Source organism: Nematostella vectensis, chromosome 8 (genome assembly GCF_932526225.1).
Source record: "Nematostella vectensis chromosome 8, jaNemVect1.1, whole genome shotgun sequence".
NCBI classification, from domain to species: domain Eukaryota; kingdom Metazoa; phylum Cnidaria; class Anthozoa; order Actiniaria; family Edwardsiidae; genus Nematostella; species Nematostella vectensis.
Window position 1 is genome coordinate 4,899,176 of NC_064041.1, and position 16,149 is coordinate 4,915,324.

At 45.2% G+C, this 16,149-nt stretch overlaps 1 protein-coding gene across 2 annotated transcripts in view; it reads left to right on the forward strand.

Annotated features, from left to right (window-relative positions):
* LOC5508819 (deleted in malignant brain tumors 1 protein) overlaps positions 1-16,149 on the forward strand; it is a 31,321-nt gene that overhangs the window by 13,721 nt on the left and 1,451 nt on the right. For both annotated transcript variants that reach the window (XM_001629344.3, XM_048731392.1), the window contains 5 exons: positions 388-702; positions 1,368-1,579; positions 7,177-7,324; positions 14,722-14,950; positions 15,594-15,871. In XM_001629344.3, the coding sequence (XP_001629394.3) occupies positions 388-702; positions 1,368-1,579; positions 7,177-7,324; positions 14,722-14,950; positions 15,594-15,871 (1,182 nt within the window). The remainder of the gene's footprint in view (positions 1-387; positions 703-1,367; positions 1,580-7,176; positions 7,325-14,721; positions 14,951-15,593; positions 15,872-16,149) is intronic.

Genomic DNA, 16,149 nt, shown 5'->3' on the forward strand with positions numbered 1-16,149 from the left:
ACAAAGGAAAAAAAGCAAAAGCACCCTCCAGCTGTCATGGTTCAAAGTTGAAAATATCATTCAGCATACAACAAAGGCAGGAATTGTCTCTCTTACTCCTATGGGTAGTGGTACATAAGAGAGAGACGTGACTCTTTTGTCATATGGCCGCCATCTTCTTTAATGATGCCCGATTCCGAAGATGTTTATTCGGAAGTTTCCGATTAGAGAGGTTGGGTATGAACGCTGGGAGTCCGCGGACTCGACCACAATTTACGCCGGTGGGAAATTGTTTCCCGTGAATAACATAGTTAACTGCCGTATTGAAGTTCAAACAATTTAAAAAGCAATTCATATGACAGATTAACCAGAAATTCAGAGGGTTAACTATCACTTTTCATCTTGCAGGATCTCATACATACAAGTCGTCCAGTAAAGACTTCCTGTTTACAATCTTTAACACTAATGGTTACAGACCAGAGAAGCTTCCATTGAGATCTTCAAATTATATGTCTATATTTGACACCGCTTCTTATGGTCCTACATTCGGAGCTGGTCATGACTTGTACATATCCAACATGGCGAATACGAACAGTGGCGGCTCTTTTACCTACTCGTTATCGTACAAGCTTCCTACTGGCTGTAGTTCATCCCGGTGTGGAGTGTTGGCTGGAAGTTATTATTTCACACCGAGCGAAGTTGAGGTTTACTACGAGATCTTAGGTACTAAGTCTAGTCACGGGCTATAGGATAATTAAACCAGTTATCTAGAGTTATCTGTATTTTAAAATATAAATTTCAATCAGAATTGTTATTTTTGTACGTATAGTGAACTATTGATATTCGCTACAACTGGACCATACACCTTTAAAACCTTTAGAATTATCTCGATTTACAGATCCTTAAAAACGCCATAAAGCACATTATTCTCTTCAAAAAATATGCTGTATGCGTTAGTTATCCGCGCATAATAGCGACTTGGTTTGTGTTTAGAACGCGGAGAGCCAATAAATCATTAACTAGTCAATCCAGCCGAAGTGCATATCGGGTCAGTACGCAGCTCTTACAAGCTGCAATTTGATTGGGCAAATGAACAATATCCGCACCTCGACACAAAGAACGAGAAGAATAGAGACAAAAGAACTCCTTTGTAGAGCAAAGATAATAGGAGACAAAGCAGCTGCGTACTCTGCATATCTCCTAAAACGAAAGATAGCTAACGTCTGGTCAAAGCCTATAAATCCGTCTGCTCAAATCCATAGTAAGAAAATGACAGCCTCTAGGTACACAATCACAGAAAACTAGAGCTTTTAAAATTTGAAGAGCTTGCTTCAAAACGGAGCTTGCCTTAAAACGGTTAAATTAATTTTAATCCTCGGTTTGTACAGTTAACAATACAAGCGTGAAGTGCAGTGATGGTCACATGGAGGTGTGGATGAGCAAGGCAGTTTACCCAGGAGTTACCGCGGAGTCTCTCCAGCTACTATCACCTTCGTGTAAGGCCCAAGATACCGGTCCCTTTTTCTACTTCAAAACCAGTTTCCATGGGTGTGGCACCAAACACAATCAAACAGCGGACCATATCACTTACTGGAACAAGGTGAGACATTATACAGACAGCAGACCGTATCACTTACTGAAACAAGGCGAGACATTACGCAGACAACGGACCATATCACTTACTGGAACAAGGTAAGACATTACACAGACAGCGGACCATATCACTTACTGGAACAAGGTAAGACATTAGACAGACGGCGGACCATATCACTTGCTGGAACAAAGTGAGACATTAGACAGACAGCGGACCATATCACTTACTGGAACAAAGTGAGACATTAGACAGACAGCGGACCATATCACTTACTGGAACAAGGTAAGACATTACACAGACAGCGGACCATATCACTTACTGGAACAAAGTGAGACATTACACAGACAGCGGACCATATCACTTACTGGAACAAGGTGAGACATTATACAGACAGCGGACCATATCACTTACTGGAACAAGGTGAGACATTATACAGACAGCGGACCATATCACTTACTGGAACAAGGTGAGACATTACACAGACAGCGGACCATTTCATTTACTGAAACAAGGCGAGACATTACACACAGACAGCGGACCATATCACTTACTGGAACAAGGTGAGACATTACACAGACAGCGGACCATATCACTTACTGGAACAAGGTGAGACATTACACAGACAGCGAACCATGTCACTTACTGGAACAAGGTGAGACATTACACAGACAGCGGACCATATCACTTACTGGAACAAGGTGAGACATTACACAGTAGTAGTAGTAGGCAGTCTTCGGACAGTCAGTGACCATGACATCAGCGCGATGGAAGTTGACATTTTTTTCCGTGACTAAAAAGCCCAATGCGCGAAGCACATGTGCGACCACATGAACGACAAACGAGGACAGACGTCGGAGATGGGTTTGACCCAGTTCGAGTTTCGGATGCCTTTCTCCTCTGCCTTCTTTCTTCGGCCTCTCTTTTCAGCTCTAACTCCCCTGAGTTGAGTGCCGCAGCACATTCAGACCTCCATCTGCTGCGATCCTCGGCAAGCTTCTCCCAGTTGTCCACGTCGAGGCCGATTGCGAGCATATCACGCTTGCATGAGTCCTTGAAGCGGAGCTTCGGGCGTCCTACAGGTCTTGATCCGTGTACAAGCTCGCCGTAAAGAAGATCTTTGGGAATACGGCCATTTTCCATTCGACAAACGTGACCTAGCCACCTCAACCTGCGTTGACGGAGTAGGGTAAAAAGCGTCGGTAAACCTGATCTTTCGAGGACCTCGTTATTCGTCACTTTATCCGACCAATGGATACCGAGGATGCGGCGAAGACATCGCATATGGAAGGTATTTAATCGCTTCTCCTGCCGCGCGTACGTAGTCCAAGATTCGCTTCCGTAGAGGAGAGTACTCAAAATACAGGCGCGATATACGGTGATCTTCGTCGAGATGGTGAGTTTCTTGTTCTCCCATACTCGAGAGGAAAGCTTTGTCATTGTTGTCACTGCTTTACCGATTCTTTTGCCGAGTTCGATATCGAGGCATCCGTTGGCAGAGGTGGTGGAGCCAAGGTAGGTAAACTGAGGAACAACATCTAGGGTGAAGTCGTTGATGGTAACAGTAGGCGCAATTTCAGAGCCTAGGTGCATCACTTTCGTCTTCTTAAGGCTGATAGCAAGACTGAAGTCCGCACAAGCGTTTGAGAAACGGTCCAAAAGGGACTGTAGCTCACTCTCACTGTGTGCAACCAAAGCAGCATCGTCAGCGAAGAGAAGATCGCGTATCGTGCACTTGCGGACTTTGGTCTTAGCACGTAGTCTCGCTTGATTGAATAGTTTCCCGTCTGAGCGAGTACGTAAAAGGATGCCTTCATCAGCAGAGCCAAATGCATGTCTCAGGAGGACGGAGAAAAAGATGTTGAAGAGGGTTGGTGCTAATACACATCCTTGTTTAACACCGGTGTTTATGTCGAATGCCTCGGACGAGTTGCTCTCACACTTAACAGTGCCACGGGTCCCTTCGTGGAATGACTTTATAAAGTTAAGGAGCTTCGGAGGACAGCCGACTAAAGGTAGAATGTGAAACAGACCGTCTCTGCTGACTGAGTCAAAAGCCTTGGTTAGATCGATGAAGGCGACAAAGAGGGGTCTTTGCTGTTCGCGGCATTTTTCCTGAAGCTGCCTCAGGGAGAATATCATGTCCACTGTTGAGCGATTAGAACGGAAGCCACATTGCGATTCAGGGTACACCCTTTCAGCAAGTTTCTGCAAACGGTTCAAAGCCACTCGAGCGAATAGCTTACCAGCAATACACAAAAGTGAGATGCCGCGGTAGTTATTCCGATCACTTCTGTCCCCCTTGTTCTTGTAGAGGTTGGTAATGGAGCAATCTCTGAAATCCTGAGGGACGGATCCCAGTTCCCAGCACTTGCAAAGGAGTTGGAAGAGAGAATCGAGAAGCTTGTCTCCGCCACACTTGAAGATCTCTGCTGGGATGCCATCTTGCCCAGGGGCCTTACCAGAAGATATTACTTTGATGGCTTCACGGAGTTCGACTTTGATGGGCATTGCATCCAGCTCGTACAGAGTTGGAAGTCTTTCAATATGGTTGATTGTAGAGGGAGAAATGAAACTTGCAGTGCCGTAGAGATCGCTGTAGTGTTCGACCCAGCATTCCAACAATTTGGACTTTTCCGTGATGATCTCTCCAGATGACGACTTTAACGGAGCAAGCTTCATTTGTGTTGGTCCGATTGCCCTCTTTATACCATCAAACATGCCCTTGACGTTGCCAGTGTCAGCAGCAGCCTGAATCCTAGCACAAAGATTCGACCAGTAATCGTTGGCGCATTTTTTACACTCTTCTTTTGCATGCCTTCTAGCCTCACGTAGAGCTTCGAGAGATTGTGAGGTTGGATTTAGCTTGAAGTTCTGTAAGGCAAGTCGCTTCGCTTCGATCAGGGGTTGCAAGTGCGCTATATTAGCGTCGAACCAATCCTCGCTCCTGCGGTCCGATTTACCGAAGGCAAGCATCGCTGCCTCGTAGGTCACATCTTTGACATTTCTCCAGTGGTCTTCAGTTCTAAGCTCTTGATAGTTCTCTAACTTGGATTCAAGGAGTTCTTGGAAGGTAAGAACCTTCTGTGGGATTGTAGTGGCAGCCGCATTGATACGAGCTTTGGCAGCAGTACGAGCACGGTGTAGTTTTTTGGGGCGTGACTGGATCTTAGAACAAACTAGAGCATGGTCGGTGTCACAGTCAGCACTATGGTAAGATCTTGTAATACGAACGTCATTTAGTTGACTCCGTCTAGTGATAATTAGGTCCAGCTGATGCCAGTGCTTAGATCTAGGGTGCATCCATGATAGCCTGTGTCGTAGCTTTACATTAAAGAAGGTATTTGTGATGCAAAGATGGTGGAGAGAACAAAGTTCCAACAGGCGTTGCCCGTTTTCATTGCATCTATCAACGCCAAAGTGACCGAGGCAAATTGGCCAGGACTCCTGATCGTTTCCTACTCTTGCGTTAAAATCACCGAGGAGGAACAGAGCCTCGTTCTTAGGTAACTGTTTGATAATTACATCGAGCTCACTGTAGAATGCATCCTTGGCGTCCAAGGAGGAAGTCAGAGTCGGGGCGTAGACAGCGAGCAGGTTGGTGGTGCCATCATCAGTTTTGAGTTTCATGAGCATGAGGCGCTCAGATATGGGTGGACCGGGCTCTATTAACTGAAGAAGATTGTTTCTTATAGCAAAACCAACTCCATGCTCCCTGGGCTCGTTCTCGTTTTTGCCGTGCCAGAAGAAGGTGTAATGTCTCTCTTTCAGGCTTCCAGAACCAGCAAGGCGGGTTTCCTGTAGCGCTGCAATATCGACATTCAATCTGTCAAGTTCTTGGTTGATTATGGCGGTCTTGCGAAGGCCATTGATGTTACGTATGTCCGTTGTCAGTCCGGTCAGCATGGTTCGTACATTCCAACTCCCAAGAATGAGAGCTGGACGTTTTGTGTTTGATCCTTTCTTCTTAGGTGAAGTAGTCGCAGTCCACTTGTCGGTCTGTTTCCAGACTTCAGTTCTGCTCACCCCAGCAAAACAGGCAGACTGTGGCGGGAAGCACCTTATTGACTGGGGGCTGCCCAGTTTAAGCGGGCGGTAGCTATCCAATGGGGCTAAACAGCCCCTCCCACTGTCGAGAGTGGCCCCAGGCGTCTGGCCATACGCCAATTTAGCCATAACTTTTAACCGGTAACTGCACACTCCCCGGTTTGATTCATGCTTTACGACATGCTGAAGTTACCTTCTCCAGGCGCTAGCCTGGGCATAAAATATGGAGAGACTGGTTTGCCCAACTCCCAGAATCCCCCTCTCGGTCTTGCTGATAGGGTCCAAAGGAAAGACATAGCCAATACGTTTGGTACCAGGTCGACTGCAGGAGTTGCCAGCGACTGATAAGACAGGCTGCCTAACGGGGCTCCACTCCGGGTTTTCTGTAGGGGTTTGCTCCCTTAGCCTTTCCCACAACGGGTATAGCCGCAAGGCAGCGGAGGTTTGGAATCAGGGTTTTCCTTCCCCTAGGTGGACTGCCAACCAAGGCTAACGAGCTCCACCTACCCAGAAGGGAATATACCGTCCCTTACTCGGTCCCAAGTATAACATTTTGTCTAAAACAGGTGCACCACGAGTAGGTAGTTATACTGGATTTAGGTGACCAGCGCCGTTAGGATTAGTCACCCTAAGCAACCACATTACACAGACAGCGAACCATATCACTTACTGGAACAAGGTGAGACATTAGACAGACAGCGGACCATGTCACTAACTGGAACAAGGAGAGACATTACACAGACAGCGGACCATGTCACAAACTGGAACAAGGTGAGACATTACACAGACAGCGGACCATATCACTTACTGGAAACAGGGTGAGACATTACACAGACAGCGAACCATGTCACTAACTGAAACAAGGTGAGACATTACACAGATAGCGGACCATATCACTAACTGGAACAAGGTGAGACATTACACAGACAGCGGACCATGTCACTTATGGAAACAGGGTGAGGCATTACACAGACAGCGGACCATGTCACTAACTGGAACAAGGCGAGACATTACACAGACAGCAGACCATGTCACTTACTGGAACAAGGCGGGACATTACACAGACAGCAGACCATGTCACTCACTGGAACAAGGCGAGCATTACACAGACAGCGGACCATATCACTTACTGAAACAAGGCGAGACATTACACAGACAGCGGACCATTTCATTTACTGAAACAAGGCGAGACATTACACAGACAGCGGACCATGTCACTTACTGGAACAAGGTGAGACATTACACAGACAGCGAACCATGTCACTTATGGAAACAGGGTGAGACATTACACAGACAGCGGACCATGTCACAAACTGAAACAAGGTGAGACATTACACAGATAGCGGACCATATCACTAACTGGAACAAGGTGAGACATTACACAGACAGCGGACCATGTCACTTATGGAAACAGGGTGAGACATTACACAGACAGCGGACCATGTCACTAACTGGAACAAGGTGAGACATTACACAGATAGCGGAACATATTCTTACTCGTGGTATTAAGGGAAGCGTCATAACTGGCTGCTCTTGGTTCATGACAATCTCGGTTTCAGGCGTTTTCGCCCTTGACGCCCCTTGGTAAAAGCGGAAGCGTCATAACTCGCTACGCGTCGCTATCAGTGCCATTCTACTGCAAGTTCTCCCGTCATGGTGACGTCAGCTTGAGTTATACCATCAAGAAGTCCGTCCCCGTGTGGCACGGTAAGGGTCACGTGACCGGTATACGTTTTTGCGTGTGCGTTTACACAGAACACGCATAAACGAGAAGCAGCAATGTCGGGTCCAGTGTAATGGCGTGTGTTTTAGAGTTACATAATCGGTCATTTCTAGGGGACGGTGAATCCTCGATACAACGATATGGCAAAAGGGAACGAAAAAAGGTATCGTTATATCGAGGTCATTTATGAAGTATCAGACGACTTGTGGATGGTTATTTTGAAGTTTCCTTGCGAACAGACTGTTGTATTTTTCGATATGAGCAAAAACAAAGGAGTAGTTGTTCGACATTCTTTAAGAAAACATTGGGGGAACAGCCACACCCATACTGGTTATTTCCTTATGAATTTTAACATTATCGCGGGCACATTAGTACTTTTTCACTCTGCCCTGGTGGGACAACTTTTCCCCGAACGGAAATAGAACGTAAACTAACTTTTGGCTGTCTAGTGCGAAATTCCACCGACCTGTAGAAACAAAATGGTGACCTTTCCACGGAAAACCTGCCCGTAAATTATTACTCCCAGGTCTGTTACAGAGGGGTGTTCTTAAACACGAAGGGTGCTTCCATTGAAGCATCGGCTCATTTGTCAATCAACCGCCGTGGAGTGAGGATCAAATTCAAGATGGCGGCAAAAGTCGAGTACAAAATGCAGAGGGGAGAGGTTTCAAAGCGCTTCCTGATGTATAAAAATGCCAACTCTACCTTCTAGTCCGATAGAATGTGTAAAAAAGGAAACTCAGTAGAAGTAAAGCTACGAAACCAAAGTGATTTATACAAAAAAGGAGCAAACGCATGATCGGAAAACAACGATTGCAAACCTCGACAAAAGGTGAGCTTTTTATGCCAAAAATTTACTTTTCATAGCTTTAGAACTCAGGGGATCAGTCCATTATTTGTATTCTAGTAATGTTAACTAAACAGTTTGTCTAAATGAATTGGGGGCCAAACTTGCATGTCGAATCTCTTATATAATTTCTAATCAATTATATGATTTTATCCTAGCTATACCCAAGAAGCAAGTCATGGTGACATCTGAATAATCAGCAAGATATTCCTGAAGGAAAAGCAGATACATAGACATGTATTACTTTTTCCATGTGATTTTAAATCATAAACATTCCTTTGTGGGGGAAACATGTTTTGTTGCTATAAGATTGATTGATGTGCTAGTGAATTGTATAAAGCAACCAGTCATATTTTATAAACTGCCTTATAGATTATACTTTTGAATAAACCAAAAAGCTTTCTCTTTTATCCATTCAGTTCAAGACTTCTCATTCTTACAGTAAAAGCAAGTGTAGATACAGGGAGGATATCCATTGAATGAAAACAGTAAAAGTCATGTCTCTATTTTGTATAATTAACTTATAATTAACTAAGTATAAAACATATGTTTGGGTAAACCCTTTATAAAACTAAGGATCCAGACCAGTTTTGGGCAAATAGAAACAAAAGCTAATTCAATAGTTATTATTTCTACATTATCTGTAGTCATCATTGATTGCAAGATAAAAACAAAATACTATACAGGTGCATTCTGATCCAAAAAGTAGAAAGATAGACTCAATTATGGCTCAATCTCACTTAGATGGATATCAGGCATTTCTTTAGTAGCCCTTCAGTGGTCTGGTGTACATATATGTGTGAGTATATAAGCTGATAAATTGTACAAAGGGTTATCTGCTGTTTCTGTAAGCCAGTTATGCACTATAAAAAATATTGAAACAAATGTTTTCTTTATATTGTATACCACTCCCTTGTTTTGTACAGTGATATGACATTTGTTGTTGTTGGGCTTCCTGTGGCCTGAGCCTGCACTTGGTCAGCAGTTTGTTAGTTAGACTAGCGGCCATTTTGTTTTCGCTCGCTTTATTGTAAGCACTGTTTTATGTTGAGTAAAGCCTTACTATGGTTACTACAATTTACTCAACATATTAACAATAAGACATGGACACTGTGAAGCCTCACCGTCTGGACCTGGATCCAAACTCGCCCACAGCGGCAAAAGAATGGAAACACTGGCTGAAGACGTTTGAAAACTTTATCGCTGAATGTGGGTCGAGGGCCCCGGATCGCTACAGAACCCTTATCAATTATGTTTCGCATAATGTATACGAGTACATCGAAGACTGCTCAACGTACGACTCAGCCATCCAAGTACTCAAACAGCTGTTTATAAAGACACCTAACGAAATATTCGCCCGTCACCTTCTTCTTCTTACTACACGACAGCAGAAGACAGGAGAGACACTTACCGAATTCCTCCAAGAGCTGAGAAGACTAAGCAAGGATTGCAATGTCAAAGCCGTATCAGCTGAACAGTACCGAGAGGAGCTTATACGTGACTTTCATAAACGGCCTAAACTCCCCGTTCATCCGGCAGAGGCTGTTGGAAAACCGAGAGCTTGATCTAAAGACTGCTTTTGATCAGGCGAATGCTCTTGATCTGGCACAGAAGAACTCGGATTCATACAGCGTACCACTCCAAACAGCGTCTGTCTCTGCGGTCCCAGAACAGATAGAAGCTCAGAACCCTGACCATGAAGTTCCTGTCACCGCTGCTGCGTATAGGCCGTCCAAGAGATGCTACTTTTGTGGCGGTCCGCTGCATAACCGCAAAGACTGCCCTGCCAAGAACTGCTCTTGCAATAACTGTGAAAAGGAAGGCCACTATGCTAAAGTTTGCAAGTCAAAAGGGGCTGCAAAAGGAACAGCCGCCTCCATCTGCTCGATTTCTGCCGCGTGCCCTGAGAGTCTAGCTCAGGCTTCTGTGGAAGCCAGTATTGCAGGCCACTCACTGACAGCACTTGTGGACACTGGCAGCTCAGGGAGCTATATCAATGAAGGGGTAGTCCAACGCCTCGGGCTACAGGTGAACAAGCCAACAGTACAGAGTGTATCAATGGCTCTTAGCTCTATCACAACCCAAGTCACTGGCCATTGTCTAGTAGACCTCACCGTCAAGGAACACACGTATCCCTCTGTTCGCCTTGGTGTTCTGAAGAATCTATGCAGCGATGTCATACTTGGACTAGACTTCCAGCGTAGTCAAAACAGCGTTATAATCCAATTTGGCGGCACACAGCCCGACCTGAAGATCACCCATGAGGCGCCTACATGTGCCCTTTCAGCAGCTGAGATGGAGGAACCATCACTATTCGCCAACCTACTCCCAGATTGCAAACCCGTAGCGAGCAAGTCAAGGCAATTTGGGAAGGAAGATCGAGAATTCATAGAGCAGGAAGTCAACAGCTTGCTGTCGGAGGGCATTATCGAGCCTAGCGCATCCCCCTGGAGGGCCCAGGTTGTCGTCTTGAAAGACCCACTACAGCGTCACAAGAAGCGCCTCTGCATCGACTACTCACAGACTATCAACTTGTATACGGAACTGGATGCCTACCCACTACCACGTATTGATGACATGGGCAACACCCTCGCCAACTATGAAATGTTCTCTACGTTCGATCTAAAGAGCGCGTACCATCATGTTCCCATCAAAGAAACCGACCGCAAGTACACTGGTTTTGAAGCCAATGGCAGGCTTTACCAGTTTCGTCGCATTCCATTCGGAGTTACTAATGGTGTTGCAGTTTACCAGAGGGCTATGGACAAGTTCATAGACGAAGAAGGTCTCAAGGACACATTCCCATACCTAGATAACATAACAGGGCGTAATCAGAAGGAGCATGATGAGAATGTCCGAAAGTTGCGAGAGGCGGTGCAGCGCCGGAACCTTACCTTGAACGAAAGCAAGACCATAGAGTCAAAATAATCTATCAATATACTTGGCTACTGTGTCGGCAGGATTGTAATTACACCAGACCAAGAAAGTCTCCGCCCTCTGCAAGAGTTCCCGCCTCCCCAGAGCTCACAGTCACTCAAAAGGGTTGTAGGAATGCTAGCCTACTACGCCAAGTGGATACCGAACTTTTCTGACAAGATACAGCCACTATTACAAGCCACAACGTTCCCACTGAATGCAGCAGCTCTAAATGCCTTCAACGCACTAAAGAAGGAATTGGAGAGTGCCACTCTTCACTCTATCGACGAGAGTGTACCATTTGAAGTGGAATGCGATGCCTCGGAGGTTGCTATCTCAGCCACCTTAAACCAGGGCGGACGACCAGTCGCCTTTATGTCTAGGACACTGCAAGGGAGCGAATTACACTACCCTCCAGTCGAGAAGGAAGCCATGGCAATCATTGAGGCAGTCCGCAAGTGGCGTCATTTTCTAGCAGGTCGTCACTTCACCCTGGAGACTGATCAGCGTTCCGTGGCATTCATGTTTGACAACAGGAAACGCACGAAAGTAAAGAACAATGCGATCCAAGACTGGAGGCTAGAATTAGCGTCATTCAGCTATACAGTGAAGTACAGTCTGGTAAGGATAACGTGGCTCCCGATTCACTCACAAGAGCTTTCACAGCCTCGCTGAGATCCATGCAGCACTGTGCCACCCAGGCGTAACCAGGATGTTGCACTTTGTGAAGTCCAAGAACCTACCCTACTCTACAGGTGAGGTGAAGAAAACATGTGCAGCCTGTAGGACCTGTGAAGAGCTCAAGCCACAGTTCTACCGACCAGAGGCCAGCGTCCTCATCAAGGCCACACAGCCCATGGAGAGGCTCAGTATCGACTTCAAGGGGCCCCTTCCTACTTCAACTCATAACCCATATATCCTCACAGTGGTGGATGAGTACTCACGCTTTCCTTTTGCGTTCCCGTGCCCGAACATGCACTCCTCCACTGTTATCAAGTGCTTAGAACAGATATTTACTCTTTGCGGCACACCAAGCTATATCCACTCGGACCGGGGTGCCTCACTCATCTCACAAGAGTTAAAAGAGTATTTATCAGCACGAGGGATTGCATCGAGCAGAACCACACCCTACCACCCCATCGGAAATGGTCAAGCCGAGCGGTACAATGGTATTATCTGGAAGGCACTACAGCTTGCTCTCAAATCGTCGAATCTACCAGTTACTAAATGGGGACAAATGCTTCCAGATGCTCTCCACTCCATCCGTTCTCTTCTTTGCACTTCAACCAACACAACACCACATGAGAGGTTCTTCAACTTCCAACGCCGCTCCACGCACGGCACATCGCTACCTACCTGGCTGCAGTTACCTGGTCCTGTACTGTTTCGCCGATTTGTGCGTGCTAACAAGAATGACCCCCTTGTCGACCAGGTTGAGCTGAAAGATGCGAACCCTACATATGCACACATCCAGTATGCAGATGGAAGGGAATCAACTGTCTCTCTCAGGGACCTCGCTCCATGCCCACCCCAGAACACTGCCCCACAGATGAGTCAAGAGGGTACATTCCAAGGGCAAGCAGCTCCTACTCCTACGACTCCACCCACTGATTCTGGTTTGAAGACACCAGCCCCCATCCTTCCTGATCCTGATTTGGTGGCAGAAGTTGAGTCAGGCCCTGCTAATCTACTGCGTCGCTCAACCAGGGAGATCCGGCGGCCATCACAGGACTGTTAGCGTCCTGTATGACTCTTTGACTGTTAACACCCTGTATGGTGAACTTTGAATATTTCCCCATCATTGTTACATTTTATAGAAGGGGAAAATGATATGACATTTGTTGTTGTTGGGCTTCCTGTGGCCTGAGCCTGCGCTTGGTCAGCAGTTTGTTAGTTAGACTAGCGGCCATTTTGTTTTCGCTCGCTTTATTGTAAGCACTGTTTTATGTTGAGTAAAGCCTTACTATGGTTACTACATACAGTTTCTGTGAGCCAGTTATGCACTATAAAAACAAATATTGAAACAAATGTTTTCTTTTATTGTATACCACTTCCTTTGTTCTGTACAGACAAATAGTAAGTTTTGCATTTTATTGGGATGGTACTAAGCCCTACTTTTAACCCTACATCTGATAAATTAGCACGAGGGCACAATGGTCTAATGACCAAGTGCTTTCCTAGAAATCAAATTGACTGCACTATGCTCCCTATTCAAACAGGTGTACCTAGTACTCTGTTTAGTATACTTATAAATGACAGGGTGAGGGTAAGTTGACAAATTTCCTTAGCCTTTCTTTATGTTCTGGATCAAGAAGTCTGGTACTAACTAACAACAGGATGGCACCAGAGAAAGGACCCAATGTAATGACCACACTAGATTATCAGAGTTTCACTTGCACACTCCCTGGATACCGCTGAAATATCTTATAAAACTGGGGTCATTTGCCGAAGCCTGATCATGGTAACATGTATTGATCAACTATTAAATTTGGTAAAAAGATAATAAAGACAAATTGACTTTCTCGTCAAAGTAGAAGTCAACTGGGGGTTCAACATTCCCTGACCTGCCCACCACACCAAATTTTCTTCCTGCTCAGGTAAATGTCAAAACACTTTATGGATTTTTGGTTAATTCTTGAACAGATGTACAACAGCAGATAGGCACACTTTGCATTTTTGTTTTACACCTGTTGCAGCAACAAGAAAGTAGAAATAATGGTTTCACTAGAATACGTTTTACTGCAGTGTCCTCTTACACTACAGCTGTAAAGTGACTTATGAATAATAAAATATATATATGATGTATCTTGACTTTATACCTGATGTTTGCTGCTTATGTTTAATTCTAATGTCCTTCTTTTTTGTGTGCTATTTTTCAGTACATAACTTACAAAAACAAATTATTTTCTGCAATGCATTTTTTCTTCCTGTCTTCATTTCCTCTTCTCCCCATTTTAGGGGCTTCTTCCCAAAGTATAATCCTCTTCATATTTTCCCGAATATCTGATTGAAATACAAATCATGCTACCGGCCAAGAAAAGTGCGAAGAAATGAGGCAAAATCGCTCCACGAAACATGTTTTCTAAACACGCTAAGAATGGCAAAATGTAGCTCTGTTTGTACCCCATTGCACGCATAATCCCTTAGGATAGACTGCTAAGCAATGACTGTGGTCATTCCGGGCCCAAGCTCACCAAATCCTTCCCCAGGAGAGTCGGGAAGGTATACATACCAAAAATGGCGTCGAAGGAAAAGGCGGGAGATTTGAAATCGCGCCTTAAATGTACGAATTCTAAGACAAATATGCATTTCTCGCTGCCAAGAAAGGCTTGAAGTACAAATCAAACATATCTTTTCTTTCATTTGGGAATTTTTTTATTCCTTGGATATCAAATCATTAGATTTGGGGGCATTCTTTATTGACTGGGCTCGTAACGGTAATGGCCGCCATGTTGGACTTTTTCTCCATTTGAAAAATGGGGGCGGGGCTTAGGCCCTTTTATACCGCGCCTTCGTGTTTAAGGAAAAAACCGTACAGCAACGAATACAATAAATTGCGTATATCTACCAGATAACAAATCTTGCCGCCATATGACATTTAACGATATGTCTCTGCAGGTTCCTATGGCAACTTTACATTTACCTTGGACCTTTTTTACTCGGATGCGTACCAGAGACCTCGCGGGCTCGCAGACTACCCGGTTCCTGCCGTGATGGATGAGCCCCTGCACATTCAGTACAGCGTAAAATCCACCACTGGGAACCTGAGCGTACTCGCCGACTCGTGTCGCGCCACCCTGACAAAGGAACCTTATTCGTCGCCATTTTACACTTTCATCGAGAAAGGGTAAGGAAACATTGGGTCGGATGTGTTGAACTGACAGATTATGGTGCAATAACAGGCCCGTACCAAGGATTTTTCTTGGAGGGGTGCGAAATCCGAAAAAGTGGACCTAATATTTCCGGGGGTGTGGGGTGGGAAGGGATATCTCTGATAAAAATCTGACCATCCTTTTGCAGTATCTCCACGGGACGTTCATTGTCGGTTTGGCTACATACCAGAGTGATTTAGCTGATGCAGTTTTGTCTACAAATAATAGCACGTCTATTGAGTACCGAAAGTGCACCCCCCTGGGTACGGGCCTGAATAAGCTAAGAATTAATTAATAGGGTGCAATGCTCGATGATCTTGTCGTTAATGTCTTCTGCCGCGAATCAGGGATTGCCCGCTCAGCCCGCTAAGATTTGTACTTTTCACTCATAACCCAATCCACTAGGACAGCATGGTCTCAATTCATATCCTCTTGTAAGAATTCAATGGTATAAAAAGTACTAACTGATATCTTTTTTTATCAGTCGCGCAAAGAACAAAAAGCAGAGTTTTTAGTATTTAGGTGTAGCTGTATGTAGGTGTACAAAAGACAATATTCATAGTTCTAGCTAATGTACAATATGGACGAGGCTTTAACATCTTTTACTATTACTTGTAGGTGTGCTAAGGACAATACCATGTCATACGTGTACAAGCAGGACTCTACCCAGCGATTCACCATCAACTCGTTCCTCTTCGTCCATCAGCACCCGGACCAGGTGGTGTACCTCCACTGCCGCCTCATCGTGTGTCACCGTCTGTCGTACGACTCCCGGTGCCACCAGGGTTGCTATGGGAGACGACGTAGGGAGGTGAACGCTGAGGACGAGGAGGCTGAGGATTTGTACCTTACACTGAAGGCCAGTAACAGACAAGGAGGGGCAGGGAACCAAAAAGGTAAAGCGTTATCTCGATTGATTCATATGAGCGTGACTTGAATGCAGGTAGCCTATCGTCAGCCGCAACACATGACAATGTAGAACACACGTAAAGTAGGCGACTGAATCACTTGTAGACACAGATAAAAGACCGCTCGATATAGTTTGTGTTGTACGGTACTGGTACCTTAAGTTTGCAGTCCATTTAGTAGGACTTGCATGACTTGTAGACACAGATGAAAGACCGCTCGATATAGTTTGTGTTGTACGGTACTGGTACCTTAAGTTTGCAGTCCA